This window comes from Lissotriton vulgaris, chromosome 5 (genome assembly GCF_964263255.1).
Source record: "Lissotriton vulgaris chromosome 5, aLisVul1.2, whole genome shotgun sequence".
NCBI classification, from domain to species: Eukaryota; Metazoa; Chordata; class Amphibia; order Caudata; family Salamandridae; genus Lissotriton; species Lissotriton vulgaris.
The window spans coordinates 826934028-826950774 of record NC_141693.1 but is presented as its reverse complement, the minus strand read 5'-3'; the positions used below and the strand labels follow the sequence as shown (position 1 = coordinate 826950774).

The 16747-nt window shown below is 42.6% G+C and overlaps 1 protein-coding gene across 2 annotated transcripts in view; it reads right to left on the bottom strand.

The window, feature by feature from the left end:
• Window positions 1-16747, bottom strand: part of LOC147711655 (uncharacterized) — a 1672131-nt gene that overhangs the window by 149578 nt on the left and 1505806 nt on the right. For both annotated transcript variants that reach the window (XM_086922319.1, XM_086922320.1), the window contains one exon: window positions 15277-15446. In XM_086922319.1, coding sequence (XP_086778445.1) covers window positions 15277-15446 — 170 coding nt within the window. The remainder of the gene's footprint in view (window positions 1-15276; window positions 15447-16747) is intronic.

Below are 16747 nucleotides of genomic sequence, written 5' to 3'. Positions count from 1 at the left end.
AATAAACATTAATTTACCTCCAAACGTTTCCACTATTAAATTACTTGTCTCTTTACAGAAATTAATTGATTGGCGGGAAGGGAACTCTCTCCTGCAATGATGCCCTGAGCAGTCTAACACCTACCATTGCAGTATCAAGAAACAGTTCCATTGTGGAGACCTGCTCTTCTATACAAATGTACCCCACACTCTGAGCTTAAACTAACACGTCGTGGGACACCAGTGGTGGCAGGTGAGCTGTGAAGCCTTAGTGTGCAAGACCTACAATTGAGCACATTGCGGGGTAGAGACTGGGATGTTACACTCTGGGTGCCCATGTGCATTCAAGCGATTTTACAGTAAGTAGTAATGTACGACTATATTATCAAGCAACGGCGATAACATTCTCACCACTTTAGCAACGGGAAACTGAAGCTAAAGCGACGATAAAGGGTTGATAATATGCCATTGTAAATTTCCATAGAATTCCAAAACCTGAGCTTCTAAGAAAATTCACAACACCATATTATAAACCCCTTCTTGCCGCTTTAGCAGCGTTTTGCTGCCGCTAAAACTGCGACAATGTTATCCCCTTTCTTCATAATATGGCCCAAAATATCTGGCTTCATGTATTTAATTTTAAAAACTTCTTAAACCACACTTTTTATCGCAGATCCCTGCGTCCTAGACAAACGAGTGACGAACAGTTAACACTAAAGACTAAGTGCAATAGGCCTCTCTACTTTTAACTCTCTGTCCCCTTCTCACTTCCACCCACTACCCTCCATTTCATTTTCACTATGATCCTTTTAATTCAAACTAGCTTTTTTACCTCTTCCACATAGCACACATACCTATGTTTATTTTTGTTATGCAGGTTACCTATGCTGCTACCACTGGATTCCATCCCAAGTTGTGTTTATTATACTGTTCTATTAAAGTTACATTTCTATTTATTTATTTCTATTTTATTAAAGGATAATTAAAAAAAATAACTGAGTGTATAGATCTTCTTTTTCTGACATTTGCCTATTATTTAGTGTGATAATCATCTGTTTATAGAAGATTTTAAAGTCAATACTATTAAAATTACAGTGCACATATAAAAAATAATGTAAGTAACTGTTAGGCACATAAATCATGAGTAATTATACAACTACAAGAGTTGTATGAGTGTATCACTTTATAACACCATAAGTACTGCCCGTGTGATTACAAAACAAATAAGGCACTGCCTACCACCACTGAGGCTTCAGAGACTGCAGAGGCACACCCTGCATAATAAAATACTGCATTACACGTGAACATTAAGCTTCTACCATACGCTCTATACCTATGTATATAAACATTAGCATGATATATTATTATTTAACCTTGTGTTTTCTCGTGCATTCCAACTCCTCTTTGAACCACGATTATCACTAACGATTGATCGTACTTCAAAAATGAAGGATGCACTCAACTCCTATTTTCTATCAAGCTTTAAATAAACATTAATTTACCTCCAAACGTTTCCACTATTAAATTACTTGTCTCTTTACAGAAATTAATTGATTGGCGGGAAGGGAACTCTCTCCTGCAATGATGCCCTGAGCAGTCTAACACCTACCATTGCAGTATCAAGAAACAGTTCCATTGTGGAGACCTGCTCTTCTATACAAATGTACCCCACACTCTGAGCTTAAACTAACACGTCGTGGGACACCAGTGGTGGCAGGTGAGCTGTGAAGCCTTAGTGTGCAAGACCTACAATTGAGCACATTGCGGGGTAGAGACTGGGATGTTACACTCTGGGTGCCCATGTGCATTCAAGCGATTTTACAGTAAGTAGTAATGTACGACTATATTATCAAGCAACGGCGATAACATTCTCACCACTTTAGCAACGGGAAACTGAAGCTAAAGCGACGATAAAGGGTTGATAATATGCCATTGTAAATTTCCATAGAATTCCAAAACCTGAGCTTCTAAGAAAATTCACAACACCATATTATAAACCCCTTCTTGATGCTTTAGCAGCGTTTTGCTGCCGCTAAAACTGCGACAATGTTATCCCCTTTCTTCATAATATGGCCCAAAATATCTGGCTTCATGTATTTAATTTTAAAAACTTCTTAAACCACACTTTTTATCGCAGATCCCTGCGTCCTAGACAAACGAGTGACGAACAGTTAACACTAAAGACTAAGTGCAATAGGCCTCTCTACTTTTAACTCTCTGTCCCCTTCTCACTTCCACCCACTACCACTATTATACTGTTCTATTAAAGTTACATTTCTATTTATTTATTTCTATTTTATTAAAGGATAATTAAAAAAAATAACTGAGTGTATAGATCTTCTTTTTCTGACATTTGCCTATTATTTAGTGTGATAATCATCTGTTTATAGAAGATTTTAAAGTCAATACTATTAAAATTACAGTGCACATATAAAAAATAATGTAAGTAACTGTTAGGCACATAAATCATGAGTAATTATACAACTACAAGAGTTTTATGAGTGTATCACTTTATAACACCATAAGTACTGCCCGTGTGATTACAAAACAAATAAGGCACTGCCTACCACCACTGAGGCTTCAGAGACTGCAGAGGCACACCCTGCATAATAAAATAAAGATCCTGAGTATGACAATCCCCAGACTGAAGTTGCCTCGAACTCCTCGAACAATTAGTAAATCATTCTCGGGAAGGTGGCTGTATCCTAGACTACAAAACATCTCTGTACCCTTCAGCGCCCAATTCACATGTGACATTAACACAGTACTTAGGGGCATATTTACAAGGAAGCCGTTAAAATTATACCCCTCAATTTGTAAAAGAATAACGAACGATGCTCTAAGTTTTACTAAGAAAAGAATGGTGTTTCTAACTGGAAGTGTAATACCCGGTATGACTCGTTACCAGCTCTTCTACCTTTTCAATAAGAAGCTGTAGCTGCAATTAACTGTTCCTATGGAAAATTTCGAAAAGTCAAGCACATTTGCTGTTTGGATTAGCAACATTATGTGCTGAACTTGTGACCTGTGTGCTCAGTTGAGTGTTCCATAAACTGTTACTATGGTAACAGGCAGTAACCAGTTTGGGGGTAGGGTTCAAAGGTGCTTGCTGTACAGAAACCGTCATATTTACCCAAAGTACTCTACATGACAGAGGGGAAAGCAAACAGAGACAACAGAACAGTGTGTACATTAGGAGCAAAAGAAGTACACAATTCTTCGAATTATCGGCGCTAAGAGATTCTTTCTACACTGCTGTTTGCTATGGCAGGGTGTGAGCCTAAGCTCCCGCCCTGCCATAGCAAACTTGGTTTAGATTTTGAAAGAGAGAACAGGGAAACCTGCTCCCTCTTTCAAGAAGCAAAGCAGATTGTTTTTCCCCAAGGGGAGCTGCATATTAGCACCTCCCCATGTGGAAAAGTAATGGCAGCTTCAGAAGGATGCGGGGAGCTGGCTGGGACCATAGAGACATTGGGGCTCCACCCACGGTCCCCAACATTGTATATACGCCCATGGGATGGGAAGAATAAAAATTAGTAGTAGGTGATAATTTTTTTTACAGTAAAATTTGGAGTCTATAAGGGGCATATTTACAAGGACAAGGTTAAAATGTTCTGGTGTAAACATGAACTTCTATTGGAATTCTCAGGAGTTCTCAAGAGCCTATTATGAAGCCCATTATCGCCGCTGTAGCAGCACTTTCCTGACGCTAAAGCGATGACAATTTTAAGGCTGTCCTTGTAAATATGCCCCCAATATCGCAAGAAATACAGTGATAATTCATGTTTGCAAGTGAAAAGCTTGTTAATATAAGACTGTGAACTTAACATATCAATCCACCTCGCATATTAAACATGCTAAAGTCTACTTCAGAAATCATGTTAGGATCCTGCATAAACCGTAATTAGCAAGAGTTTTGCTATCGCTCCTCAAGTCCAGGGCCACCTTGTAAATACAACACTATTGTCGCACTCCCCCCTTTCATGTTCTATTGTCATAGGAAAACCTACCTTGCCTCTGGGAATGCCTTCAGTTCCACAAATCATTAGAGATGCGAGGCGAGCCGTTAGCAAACCGGCTGCTAACATGCGTTAATGCATCTTAGAGTCGCCTAGTAAACAGAGCGATATCATTTTCACCGCATTTTTGGCTTTTTTTTTTTAAAATGCGGCAAAATGGCCATTGTTAATATGCCCTCAAGTTTGCTATGACAGACCAGGAACCTCGACTCCCACCCTGCCATAGCAAACAGCAGTGTCCCGGGGTAGGCACTCCGAGACACAGCAGGAGCCGGCCCTGGGGAGTGATGTTCCCCAGGGCCCTAGACTGCTCCAAAATGAGGGCCACGTGGCCCCCTCCCACAATATAAAAAGCCCCGGGGGTGGTGATTAGAGGGACCTTTGAGCCCCGCCCACCCATTTTTTTGAAAGCCCCGTAGAGTAGCGATCCCCACGGCTGGAGGGGGCCTTAAAGCCCCCCCCTACCCAAGTATTTTACTGGGTACCTTTGAGCCCCCCCACCCGTTTTTTGTAGCACAGAGGGATGGCGTTCCCCTAGCTAAGGGGCTCCTTTGGACCCCCATCAAATGTAATATTTTAGACCCCAGAATTTGGTCCCCCCCCGTAGATAATTTTTAAACAAGCACAGGAGCCCGCGCTTCGTTTTTATTCATTTCTACATTGGATCCATGTACCCTGCGCACATTTCTCAGTTTAAAAAAAAAAAGAAAAAATTTGGGGGGGGGGGGGGGCTGGGGTTCCTTGAGGGACCCCTAAGCAGGTCTAAAGATATTTCTAACCTGCCCCCTTAATACATATACGTTTGAACATTTGTTCCACTGATTCTAGACCCTCACTTCTACAAAATGGCCAGCCCTTCCTGGTTTGGAGTTTTGACAGACAGTTGACAACCAATAAGAATGTAGCTCGTGATCGTAAGGGAGAGCTCAGGATGCGCTGATCCACCGCGGCCATAGATATATATGTACTTTTAATTGTGATTTTCTCAGGAACTACTGAACAGATTTACACCATTAAGCAAAAGGCATGAGTCTGAACCAAGGACTACCTCTTTGCCAAATTTGGTGTAATTCCATTCACCAGTTCTGGCAGTAGCCGCATTGAATGGTTCCTATGGAAAATTGCATGAGGAAAACACGTTTTGGAACCCCCCTTTTTTCTCGGCCCCCTCTTCACGAATAACCCCAAGACTTTTAGGCTAGGCGCGGACCGGAGCGCCTCACTAGTTTTGAAGATTTTGCGAAGATTCGTCAACCGGCGCCAAAGTTATTCCAAATAGAATGTTGCGGATTTCCTATGGAAAATAGGTCCTAACTATAACTACCTACTGGCAGCCGCCAGTATATAATTACATCTGAATTAAAGAAATCAACGGTGCAAGAATATTTTCTGCCATTAGCAACCCCTTCGATACAGCCATATATCGTTGTGATTTCTGATGAATATGAAAGGTTTCTCTTGACACGTTTCAGGTTGAACATTTTACATAGTTTGTTAAGCTTCCCTGTACAAGGTGATTGGTCGAGAGTTCTATGTAACTACCCATGCGATGATGTCTCGGTGCAATCTACGCTACATGGATTGTTTTTTTTTTATTTCATTCCATACCTAGAAGAAGATGGATTATTCCTGTGCTCAAAAAATTGTGGTATTAGAAAATGTTTCCCAGCCTTCCTGACCCTTCAACAGCTAGATGATTATTTCATTATTGCTTCCGTTATTGCTTTTAAAAAAAATGTTTTTAGGTCTCAAAAATCAATTGGGACGTGATTCGAAACTTTGCCGTCCAGCCCTTGGCCCTAATGCACGGAGCATTTTATTCATTTTACTTATATGTACATTCAATTTTGACAGCTGTTTTAATAGTTTTGATGTATACATTGAACTTTTATGGTTAACTGTAATAGTTACGGAATGAAGTACTTTTGATTTGAGATATATATATATATATATATATATATATATATATATATATGTTTGAGCAAAAGCCTTTGAGCTTTGAAGAGGGCTACTCACACGATGTCTGCCCTCCAGCCTTTCTGCCCTGCAGCACACATTGCCAGCCTTCGTGTTTCAATTAGCCAAGTTCGACGCGTTTCAGGGCCAACGCCCCTTCCTCATGAACTGCGCATAAAGGGAGATGAAAAACACACTGTTCTTTCCTTTTCCGACCTTTATTGAAGGAAAAAACGCCTACAGTGGGCGTGGCAGTAGTTGTAAATACCAGCGGAATGCTGGTTGATGCAGTCCAAAGTCAGTGGGTCCAGTGTTTAACCCTGAGTGGGCTCAGTCCCTTTATTGATTAGTGCGTTATTTTCCTTAAGTAGGAGGAAGGTTGGCATTTGCGTGCTGAAATAAAATTGGCATCGTGTACTTCAAACGAAAGGGAAACAGTTCCTTTTCTGAAGCGCCTTCCTGCTCCTGCTGATGTAATTTGGAACAACAAGTGGTGCCCCTCTCCCACGGCCAAAGGTAGCCGTGCAGGAAAATGTTTGAGCAAAAGCCTTTGAGCTTTGAAGAGGGCTACTCACACGATGTCTGCCCTCCAGCCTTTCTGCCCTGCAGCACACATTGCCAGCCTTCGTGTTTCAATTAGCCAAGTTCGACGCGTTTCAGGGCCAACGCCCCTTCCTCATGAACTGCGCATAAAGGGAGATGAAAAACACACTGTTCTTTCCTTTTCCGACCTTTATTGAAGGAAAAAACGCCTACAGTGGGCGTGGCAGTAGTTGTAAATACCAGCGGAATGCTGGTTGATGCAGTCCAAAGTCAGTGGGTCCAGTGTTTAACCCTGAGTGGGCTCAGTCCCTTTATTGATTAGTGCGTTATTTTCCTTAAGTAGGAGGAAGGTTGGCATTTGCGTGCTGAAATAAAATAAAATTGGCATCGTGTACTTCAAACGAAAGGGAAACAGTTCCTTTTCTGAAGCGCCTTCCTGCTCCTGCTGATGTAATTTGGAACAACAAGTGGTGCCCCTCTCCCACGGCCAAAGGTAGCCGTGCAGGAAAATGTTTGAGCAAAAGCCTTTGAGCTTTGAAGAGGTTTGAAGAGAGGTTTGAAGAGCTTTGAAGAAAACACTGGACCCACTGACTTTGGACGGCATCAACCAGCATTCCGCTGGTATTTACAACTACTGCCACGCCCACTGTAGACGTTTTTTCCTTCAATAAAGGTCGGAAAAGGAAAGAACAGTGTGTTTTTCATCTCCCTTTATGCGCAGTTCATGAGGAAGGGGCGTTGGCCCTGAAACGCGTCGAACTTGGCTAATTGAAACACGAAGGCTGGCAATGTGTGCTGCAGGGCAGAAAGGCTGGAGGGCAGACATCGTGTGAGTAGCCCTCTTCAAAGCTCAAAGGCTTTTGCTCAAACATTTTCCTGCACGGCTACCTTTGGCCGTGGGAGAGGGGCACCACTTGTTGTTCCAAATTACATCAGCAGGAGCAGGAAGGCGCTTCAGAAAAGGAACTGTTTCCCTTTCGTTTGAAGTACACGATGCCAATTTTATTTCAGCACGCAAATGCCAACCTTCCTCCTACTTAAGGAAAATAACGCACTAATCAATAAAGGGACTGAGCCCACTCAGGGTTAAACACTGGACCCACTGACTTTGGACTGCATCAACCAGCATTCCGCTAGTATTCACAACTACTGCCACGCCCACTGTAGGCGTTTTTTCCTTCAATAAAGGTCGGAAAAGGAAAGAACAGTGTGTTTTTCATCTCCCTTTATGCGCAGTTCATGAGGAAGGGGCGTTGGCCCTGAAACGCGTCGAACTTGGCTAATTGAAACACGAAGGCTGGCAATGTGTGCTGCAGGGCAGAAAGGCTGGAGGGCAGACATCGTGTGAGTAGCCCTCTTCAAAGCTCAAAGGCTTTTGCTCAAACATTTTCCTGCACGGCTACCTTTGGCCGTGGGAGAGGGGCACCACTTGTTGTTCCAAATTACATCAGCAGGAGCAGGAAGGCGCTTCATAAAAGGAACTGTTTCCCTTTCGTTTGAAGTACACGATGCCAATTTTATTTCAGCACGCAAATGCCAACCTTCCTCCTACTTAAGGAAAATAACGCACTAATCAATAAAGGGACTGAGCCCACTCAGGGTTAAACACTGGACCCACTGACTTTGGACTGCATCAACCAGCATTCCGCTGGTATTTACAACTACTGCCACGCCCACTGTAGGCGTTTTTTCCTTCAATAAAGGTCGGAAAAGGAAAGAACAGTGTGTTTTTCATCTCCCTTTATGCGCAGTTCATGAGGAAGGGGCGTTGGCCCTGAAACGCGTCGAACTTGGCTAATTGAAACACGAAGGCTGGCAATGTGTGCTGCAGGGCAGAAAGGCTGGAGGGCAGACATCGTGTGAGTAGCCCTCTTCAAAGCTCAAAGGCTTTTGCTCAAACATTTTCCTGCACGGCTACCTTTGGCCGTGGGAGAGGGGCACCACTTGTTGTTCCAAATTACATCAGCAGGAGCAGGAAGGTGCTTCAGAAAAGGAACTGTTTCCCTTTCGTTTGAAGTACACGATGCCAATTTTATTTCAGCACGCAAATGCCAACCTTCCTCCTACTTAAGGAAAATAACGCACTAATCAATAAAGGGACTGAGCCCACTCAGGGTTAAACACTGGACCCACTGACTTTGGACTGCATCAACCAGCATTCCGCTAGTATTCACAACTACTGCCACGCCCACTGTAGGCGTTTTTTCCTTCAATAAAGGTCGGAAAAGGAAAGAACAGTGTGTTTTTCATCTCCCTTTATGCGCAGTTCATGAGGAAGGGGCGTTGGCCCTGAAACGCGTCGAACTTGGCTAATTGAAACACGAAGGCTGGCAATGTGTGCTGCAGGGCAGAAAGGCTGGAGGGCAGACATCGTGTGAGTAGCCCTCTTCAAAGCTCAAAGGCTTTTGCTCAAACATTTTCCTGCACGGCTACCTTTGGCCGTGGGAGAGGGGCACCACTTGTTGTTCCAAATTACATCAGCAGGAGCAGGAAGGCGCTTCATAAAAGGAACTGTTTCCCTTTCGTTTGAAGTACACGATGCCAATTTTATTTCAGCACGCAAATGCCAACCTTCCTCCTACTTAAGGAAAATAACGCACTAATCAATAAAGGGACTGAGCCCACTCAGGGTTAAACACTGGACCCACTGACTTTGGACTGCATCAACCAGCATTCCGCTGGTATTTACAACTACTGCCACGCCCACTGTAGGCGTTTTTTCCTTCAATAAAGGTCGGAAAAGGAAAGAACAGTGTGTTTTTCATCTCCCTTTATGCGCAGTTCATGAGGAAGGGGCGTTGGCCCTGAAACGCGTCGAACTTGGCTAATTGAAACACGAAGGCTGGCAATGTGTGCTGCAGGGCAGAAAGGCTGGAGGGCAGACATCGTGTGAGTAGCCCTCTTCAAAGCTCAAAGGCTTTTGCTCAAACATTTTCCTGCACGGCTACCTTTGGCCGTGGGAGAGGGGCACCACTTGTTGTTCCAAATTACATCAGCAGGAGCAGGAAGGCGCTTCATAAAAGGAACTGTTTCCCTTTCGTTTGAAGTACACGATGCCAATTTTATTTCAGCACGCAAATGCCAACCTTCCTCCTACTTAAGGAAAATAACGCACTAATCAATAAAGGGACTGAGCCCACTCAGGGTTAAACACTGGACCCACTGACTTTGGACTGCATCAACCAGCATTCCGCTGGTATTTACAACTACTGCCACGCCCACTGTAGGCGTTTTTTCCTTCAATAAAGGTCGGAAAAGGAAAGAACAGTGTGTTTTTCATCTCCCTTTATGCGCAGTTCATGAGGAAGGGGCGTTGGCCCTGAAACGCGTCAAACTTGGCTAATTGAAACACGAAGGCTGGCAATGTGTGCTGCAGGGCAGAAAGGCTGGAGGGCAGACATCGTGTGAGTAGCCCTCTTCAAAGCTCAAAGGCTTTTGCTCAAACATTTTCCTGCACGGCTACCTTTGGCCGTGGGAGAGGGGCACCACTTGTTGTTCCAAATTACATCAGCAGGAGCAGGAAGGCGCTTCAGAAAAGGAACTGTTTCCCTTTCGTTTGAAGTACACGATGCCAATTTTATTTCAGCACGCAAATGCCAACCTTCCTCCTACTTAAGGAAAATAACGCACTAATCAATAAAGGGACTGAGCCCACTCAGGGTTAAACACTGGACCCACTGACTTTGGACTGCATCAACCAGCATTCCGCTAGTATTTACAACTACTGCCACGCCCACTGTAGGCGTTTTTTCCTTCAATAAAGGTCGGAAAAGGAAAGAACAGTGTGTTTTTCATCTCCCTTTATGCGCAGTTCATGAGGAAGGGGCGTTGGCCCTGAAACGCGTCGAACTTGGCTAATTGAAACACGAAGGCTGGCAATGTGTGCTGCAGGGCAGAAAGGCTGGAGGGCAGACATCGTGTGAGTAGCCCTCTTCAAAGCTCAAAGGCTTTTGCTCAAACATTTTCCTGCACGGCTACCTTTGGCCGTGGGAGAGGGGCACCACTTGTTGTTCCAAATTACATCAGCAGGAGCAGGAAGGCGCTTCATAAAAGGAACTGTTTCCCTTTCGTTTGAAGTACACGATGCCAATTTTATTTCAGCACGCAAATGCCAACCTTCCTCCTACTTAAGGAAAATAACGCACTAATCAATAAAGGGACTGAGCCCACTCAGGGTTAAACACTGGACCCACTGACTTTGGACTGCATCAACCAGCATTCCGCTGGTATTTACAACTACTGCCACGCCCACTGTAGGCGTTTTTTCCTTCAATAAAGGTCGGAAAAGGAAAGAACAGTGTGTTTTTCATCTCCCTTTATGCGCAGTTCATGAGGAAGGGGCGTTGGCCCTGAAACGCGTCGAACTTGGCTAATTGAAACACGAAGGCTGGCAATGTGTGCTGCAGGGCAGAAAGGCTGGAGGGCAGACATCGTGTGAGTAGCCCTCTTCAAAGCTCAAAGGCTTTTGCTCAAACATTTTCCTGCACGGCTACCTTTGGCCGTGGGAGAGGGGCACCACTTGTTGTTCCAAATTACATCAGCAGGAGCAGGAAGGCGCTTCAGAAAAGGAACTGTTTCCCTTTCGTTTGAAGTACACGATGCCAATTTTATTTCAGCACGCAAATGCCAACCTTCCTCCTACTTAAGGAAAATAACGCACTAATCAATAAAGGGACTGAGCCCACTCAGGGTTAAACACTGGACCCACTGACTTTGGACTGCATCAACCAGCATTCCGCTGGTATTTACAACTACTGCCACGCCCACTGTAGGCGTTTTTTCCTTCAATAAAGGTCGGAAAAGGAAAGAACAGTGTGTTTTTCATCTCCCTTTATGCGCAGTTCATGAGGAAGGGGCGTTGGCCCTGAAACGCGTCGAACTTGGCTAATTGAAACACGAAGGCTGGCAATGTGTGCTGCAGGGCAGAAAGGCTGGAGGGCAGACATCGTGTGAGTAGCCCTCTTCAAAGCTCAAAGGCTTTTGCTCAAACATTTTCCTGCACGGCTACCTTTGGCCGTGGGAGAGGGGCACCACTTGATGTTCCAAATTACATCAGCAGGAGCAGGAAGGCGCTTCAGAAAAGGAACTGTTTCCCTTTCGTTTGAAGTACACGATGCCAATTTTATTTCAGCACGCAAATGCCAACCTTCCTCCTACTTAAGGAAAATAACGCACTAATCAATAAAGGGACTGAGCCCACTCAGGGTTAAACACTGGACCCACTGACTTTGGACTGCATCAACCAGCATTCCGCTGGTATTTACAACTACTGCCACGCCCACTGTAGGCGTTTTTTCCTTCAATAAAGGTCGGAAAAGGAAAGAACAGTGTGTTTTTCATCTCCCTTTATGCGCAGTTCATGAGGAAGGGGCGTTGGCCCTGAAACGCGTCGAACTTGGCTAATTGAAACACGAAGGCTGGCAATGTGTGCTGCAGGGCAGAAAGGCTGGAGGGCAGACATCGTGTGAGTAGCCCTCTTCAAAGCTCAAAGGCTTTTGCTCAAATATATATATATATATATATATATATATATATATATATATATATATATATATATATATATATATGTATATTTACTTTGTGTTGTCTCCCTACGCTAATGTACATTGTCTTAATTGATCTAGCCCAACTTCTTAATTTGAGCAATCACATTTTTAACATGTTGTTACCACTTCAACCTTTATTTGCAATGAAACCAGTGTGGGCATTACCAACTTATTATAGAATGGTCACAATTACTTCTGTACAGGCGTACTTTCATTAATAATTATATTTTGTGTTGTTCTGATTTCTTTATTAGTCTTTTATTGTTGTGGGTCATCATGAAACTCCTGTAATATTCATGATCCTGAGGATGGTCTCACGTGCATGTGACACAAGAGACCAAAACGTGGACGTCTGTTCAAATTCTCACATAGTAATTAATGGATCAAGTGATATGTACAAAGGACAGAGTTAATTGATTTAGAGAGTGGACTTTATATACATTAATCTATTTCCAAGAAGGATTTTACTTTCATTGTACATGATTAATGTATGTTGGGTTAGGTATGTTTTAAGAGCCTTACAACTGCGATTTTTATTTAATTCAAACCAATACACGTTTTTGCTTTGGAATATCTAATCTGTGAATGAATGAATGAAGGAACATTTATAAAGCGCATGGTTACCCAGGGGCATCCAAGTGCTAGGCACCATGTCAGATACTGCGAGAAATTAATGAAAGAGAAAGGTTTTCAATAGTTTCCTGAACTTAAGATAGCCAGGTTCCGAGCGAATATGAATAGGGATAGGGTTCCAGAGTCTGGATGCATTGTATGTGAACAGTCGGTCTCCACTCCGTGCCCATTTAATCTTAGGAACTGATATCAAGCCATTATTCCCAGACCTAAGGGCTCTATTAGGTGCATAGGGTTGGATCCAGGAGCGAATCAGTGGTGGACCTTTTCCTGAGACTGTCTTATGGGTAATACATAGAGCCTTAAATTGAATTCGTTCCTGAACTGGGAGCAAGTGCAGGGTTGCAAGGGCAGGGCCTGCGGAGGAGCGTATGGGAATGTTCAGCAGCATATGGGCCACGCAGTTCTGCACTATTTGTAGTTTTTTTATAGTGGCCTAGGGGGCCCCAAGATGTATGCCATTAGCGCAGTCTAGCCGTGATACGAGGACCTGCACCAACAGTCGTCTTGCAGCAAAAGGAAGCATGGGGAGCACCTTTCTAAACCTTCTCAGTAAGCAATAACAATTCTTCCCTGCCATTTTTCGTGATTGCTCTCTAAAGTCGAGGTTGCAATCGATCCAAACTCCTAAACTCTTCATTTCTTTTGTAGGAGCATCGGGGGGTGGGGGGGGGGCTAGATAGCTAGGCCAAAGATGATCTTCATTTGCAGGTGCCGATTTCCCCAATAGAATACCTTCTGTCTTGGATCAGTTAAGTTTCAAAAAGGAACCACTGTTCCAATTGAAAACTGTCTCCAGGCAATTGGCAAGATCAGGGTCTCGATGGTTGGATTGCTTCAAAGAAATAATTAACTGTGTGTCGTCAGCGTATCATCTGTGTATGCTTGTTTGAACTTTTTGATAAATTTAGTTTTACAATCTATCATTTGATTTGAATGTGCTCTAGATTAACACTTTTGGACATCAACTTCTTGAATTGATACGTATTTAACTTCATAAATGATCCCCTTTTCAGCAGTGTACCTTGTATTATATTGATACACTAGTTCCCGAGGGGTTACTGGGTTGCCCATCCCCGTACAGAATGTTTCTGGCTCTAATTCATCTCAGATGCAATTATACAAAAGTGGATGCTCTCCATTATCCCACTTAACAACCCATTTCTAACGCATGACTTCTTGAACCAATGACAGCCATTCCAGTACACATATTTTGGTCCTTTCCACGTCTACCACATTACTGGAGTACTTTAAAAAAAAAGAGAGAAATGTCAATGCCACAGAATTCAAGCTCCTAAAGAATTCTTTCTAGGGACTACTTCTGAAGATAGTATATGCACTGAACCTAAGAAAAATCTGTTTACGTAGCTTTTAAGGCATTACATTGTAAATGTGTGAGGCAGGAGTCTTTCAGAATGTAAGCCTAAAAATGAATTAGGCATGTTTATCTTGTTCATGTATATTTTTGAATGCCGGACTATAATGCATAACGTTAAAAAAGACTCATAAGGCTATTTAAACACAGGAAATACATGATATCCAACACACAGACGAGGTTCTTTAGAACAGATAGGAGTGGACAAAAGATCTGGAATAAAAAGAGTAAGAAATAATAAGCCATTAAAGTAATAGTAAGGACCGGGCTTTGTGAAAACGGGAGCCTTTTTGTGAAAAAATGCCTACCACAATGGTAGACACCTTTAACGTTAATGGCCTGGTATTCACCAGTCTGTCAGGAACAGTACCTCCACTCCTCCCCTGTTTAGCGTCCAGAACCACAGATGATAAATGAGCCCATAAATCTACAGATTCATTCGAGCTTATGGAAAGAAAGCTCTGTGCAAATTAGATCGATTGCGAAGTCAAAAAGTTAAGACTAACTGTCATGAAGAGGTTTATGTAACAAGTTATTGTTATTACTAGCTGTATCAGTAGCCTTTGCTCTCATATCATGTGATATGTATAAATGATCAATTGAAAAGTTAATTTCTAATTATGTTGTTTGTAAAATGGAGGTCTTTAGTTAAAAATATTGTTATGATAAGTAGCATGTTCTATCTGTAGAGGTGAGAGGCTTTAGAAACTTCTTTCTGAAACATCAAGCTAACAAAGTACCTAACTAACTAGGATGTTCAGGTTCTGTGTAAAGAAAGGGCACTGGCGAAGCAGATCTCATAGAAAAAAAAGTTTCATGAGAGGATGAGGAGTAAGATAGAGAACTGAGCTGTATAGTTGCTTTGTAATCAGGCATTACATTAATGAGCATGCAGAGTGTACAGTATCGCAAAGGTCTGCCTATACAAGTTTGCAATTATGAAATAATTTTCTTTCTACCAACTCCAAAATAATGGCTGTAACAGCTGCAATATAAGTAATCAATTGAAGAGCCTAAACTCCATTCTGAAGAATAAGAGTTGAGTTGATCCAGCCACTTATTCTAATTGGCAAACCTTAGTCTCTTATCCATATATCTGCAACTGGCTTAGGCACGTGACAGCAACACACACAGTATATTAAGACAAGCCTATTCATAAAGCAAACATAAAAATAAACTTTGGCAGAAAAAATACTGCACGTTCTACATGCATCTTTTAACTTACCGAAATTCACGCCATTCATGTTTCACACATTCAATATTCGTAGATAAAGTTTCAAGAGAAGACCTTCTTGTTGGGTTCATGTCCCAGCATTCTTTCATCACCATAGCCAGGGATTCACAAGCCTTTTTTAAAGCATCTGGAATATTTTTCCGTACTGTATGTTTCCTGGCCTGTTTCAATTATCAAGACCAAAATATGTATGTTATTATTAAATTACATAAGTCTTTTAATGATTATTGCACTCAAACCGGTGAGAAATGAAGCAGAATCAATACAGACCATTGCCAGCACTGCCACGTGTTACTCTTCCATACTATAAACTTTATGTCTGGAGGGTGGGAACAAAACAGTACCCATTTTCTTAAACACCCCACCCCTGTTGTGTAGTTCCTATATATCCTATACAGGATCTGCAGTTTGGATAACATAAACTGTGGTTTGGTGGCAGACTGATTCTGTGCACTCCCACCCGATAAGTTAGCTTGTCTGTATCAGCTAGCTCACAGTGTCACTAGAGTTTCCTCTTATCAGGGAGAGAATAGTTCTTGGCAACCTCAGAACATGACAACCCTGATTTCTCAGAATTGTGGAAACAATATACTATCTTTCGCTCAGTCACTTATGCTTACTTGGTTTGTCTCAGAGAGATACACAGAATAAACAGTCTGCGTTTTCAATAAGTATTTATTGAACAGTTGTTATTCGAGTGTAGAATAGATGAGCAGCAACAACCATAAGACAGTAGCAGAGGTATTTGATTAGTAATACTACAAAAGTAAAGGGATGGTAGAGTTCTACCATCTTGCAAAAATCATGCATATGTACATGAACATTAAACACATGATAAAAAGTGCAACCTAAAAGTGCGTACTCCTACGATGCCTCCCTAACTAGATGTACCTAAATGTACCTCGCATCTATGTAGGTGTTAAGCCAAGAATCCCTCTAGGATCTAGTCAACCCCATTACCTGAGAGTTACAGAATGTGGGACCCTGTCCTGGTCTCTAGTTGGACACCCCGCGAGGAATGTTATTTTCTATATAGGTACCCTGTATAGGCACAGGTAACACTGCAAACTTTCACCAATATCTTTCCCTACATTACATACATACCAGTTCATAGGGACTGACCTTTTACCCAGCTACAACACTGCATTCAAAACGTGGCTTTTTCCCTAGTTCGAAACTCATATATTATGCATGAGGCTTCTTGGAAGCACAGCAGGATTCACAGCAGGACTGACATCTCCTGAATAATATATCTGCATTAAGTTAAGGCCTGACGTCATCCTTTAGGCTGACACAGTAACACAGCAAGGTAGGACCCCTGGGGAGACCTATGGGTATATATGCATCATGTCTGCTTAGAAAGACAGGGGAGATCGTGACTTCACTGCTGACATACTGACCAGAGACGCCGAAGTTCCTACATGCAGACGCTCCAGCTAGCAGCAGTCCTATGCCTCTCTAC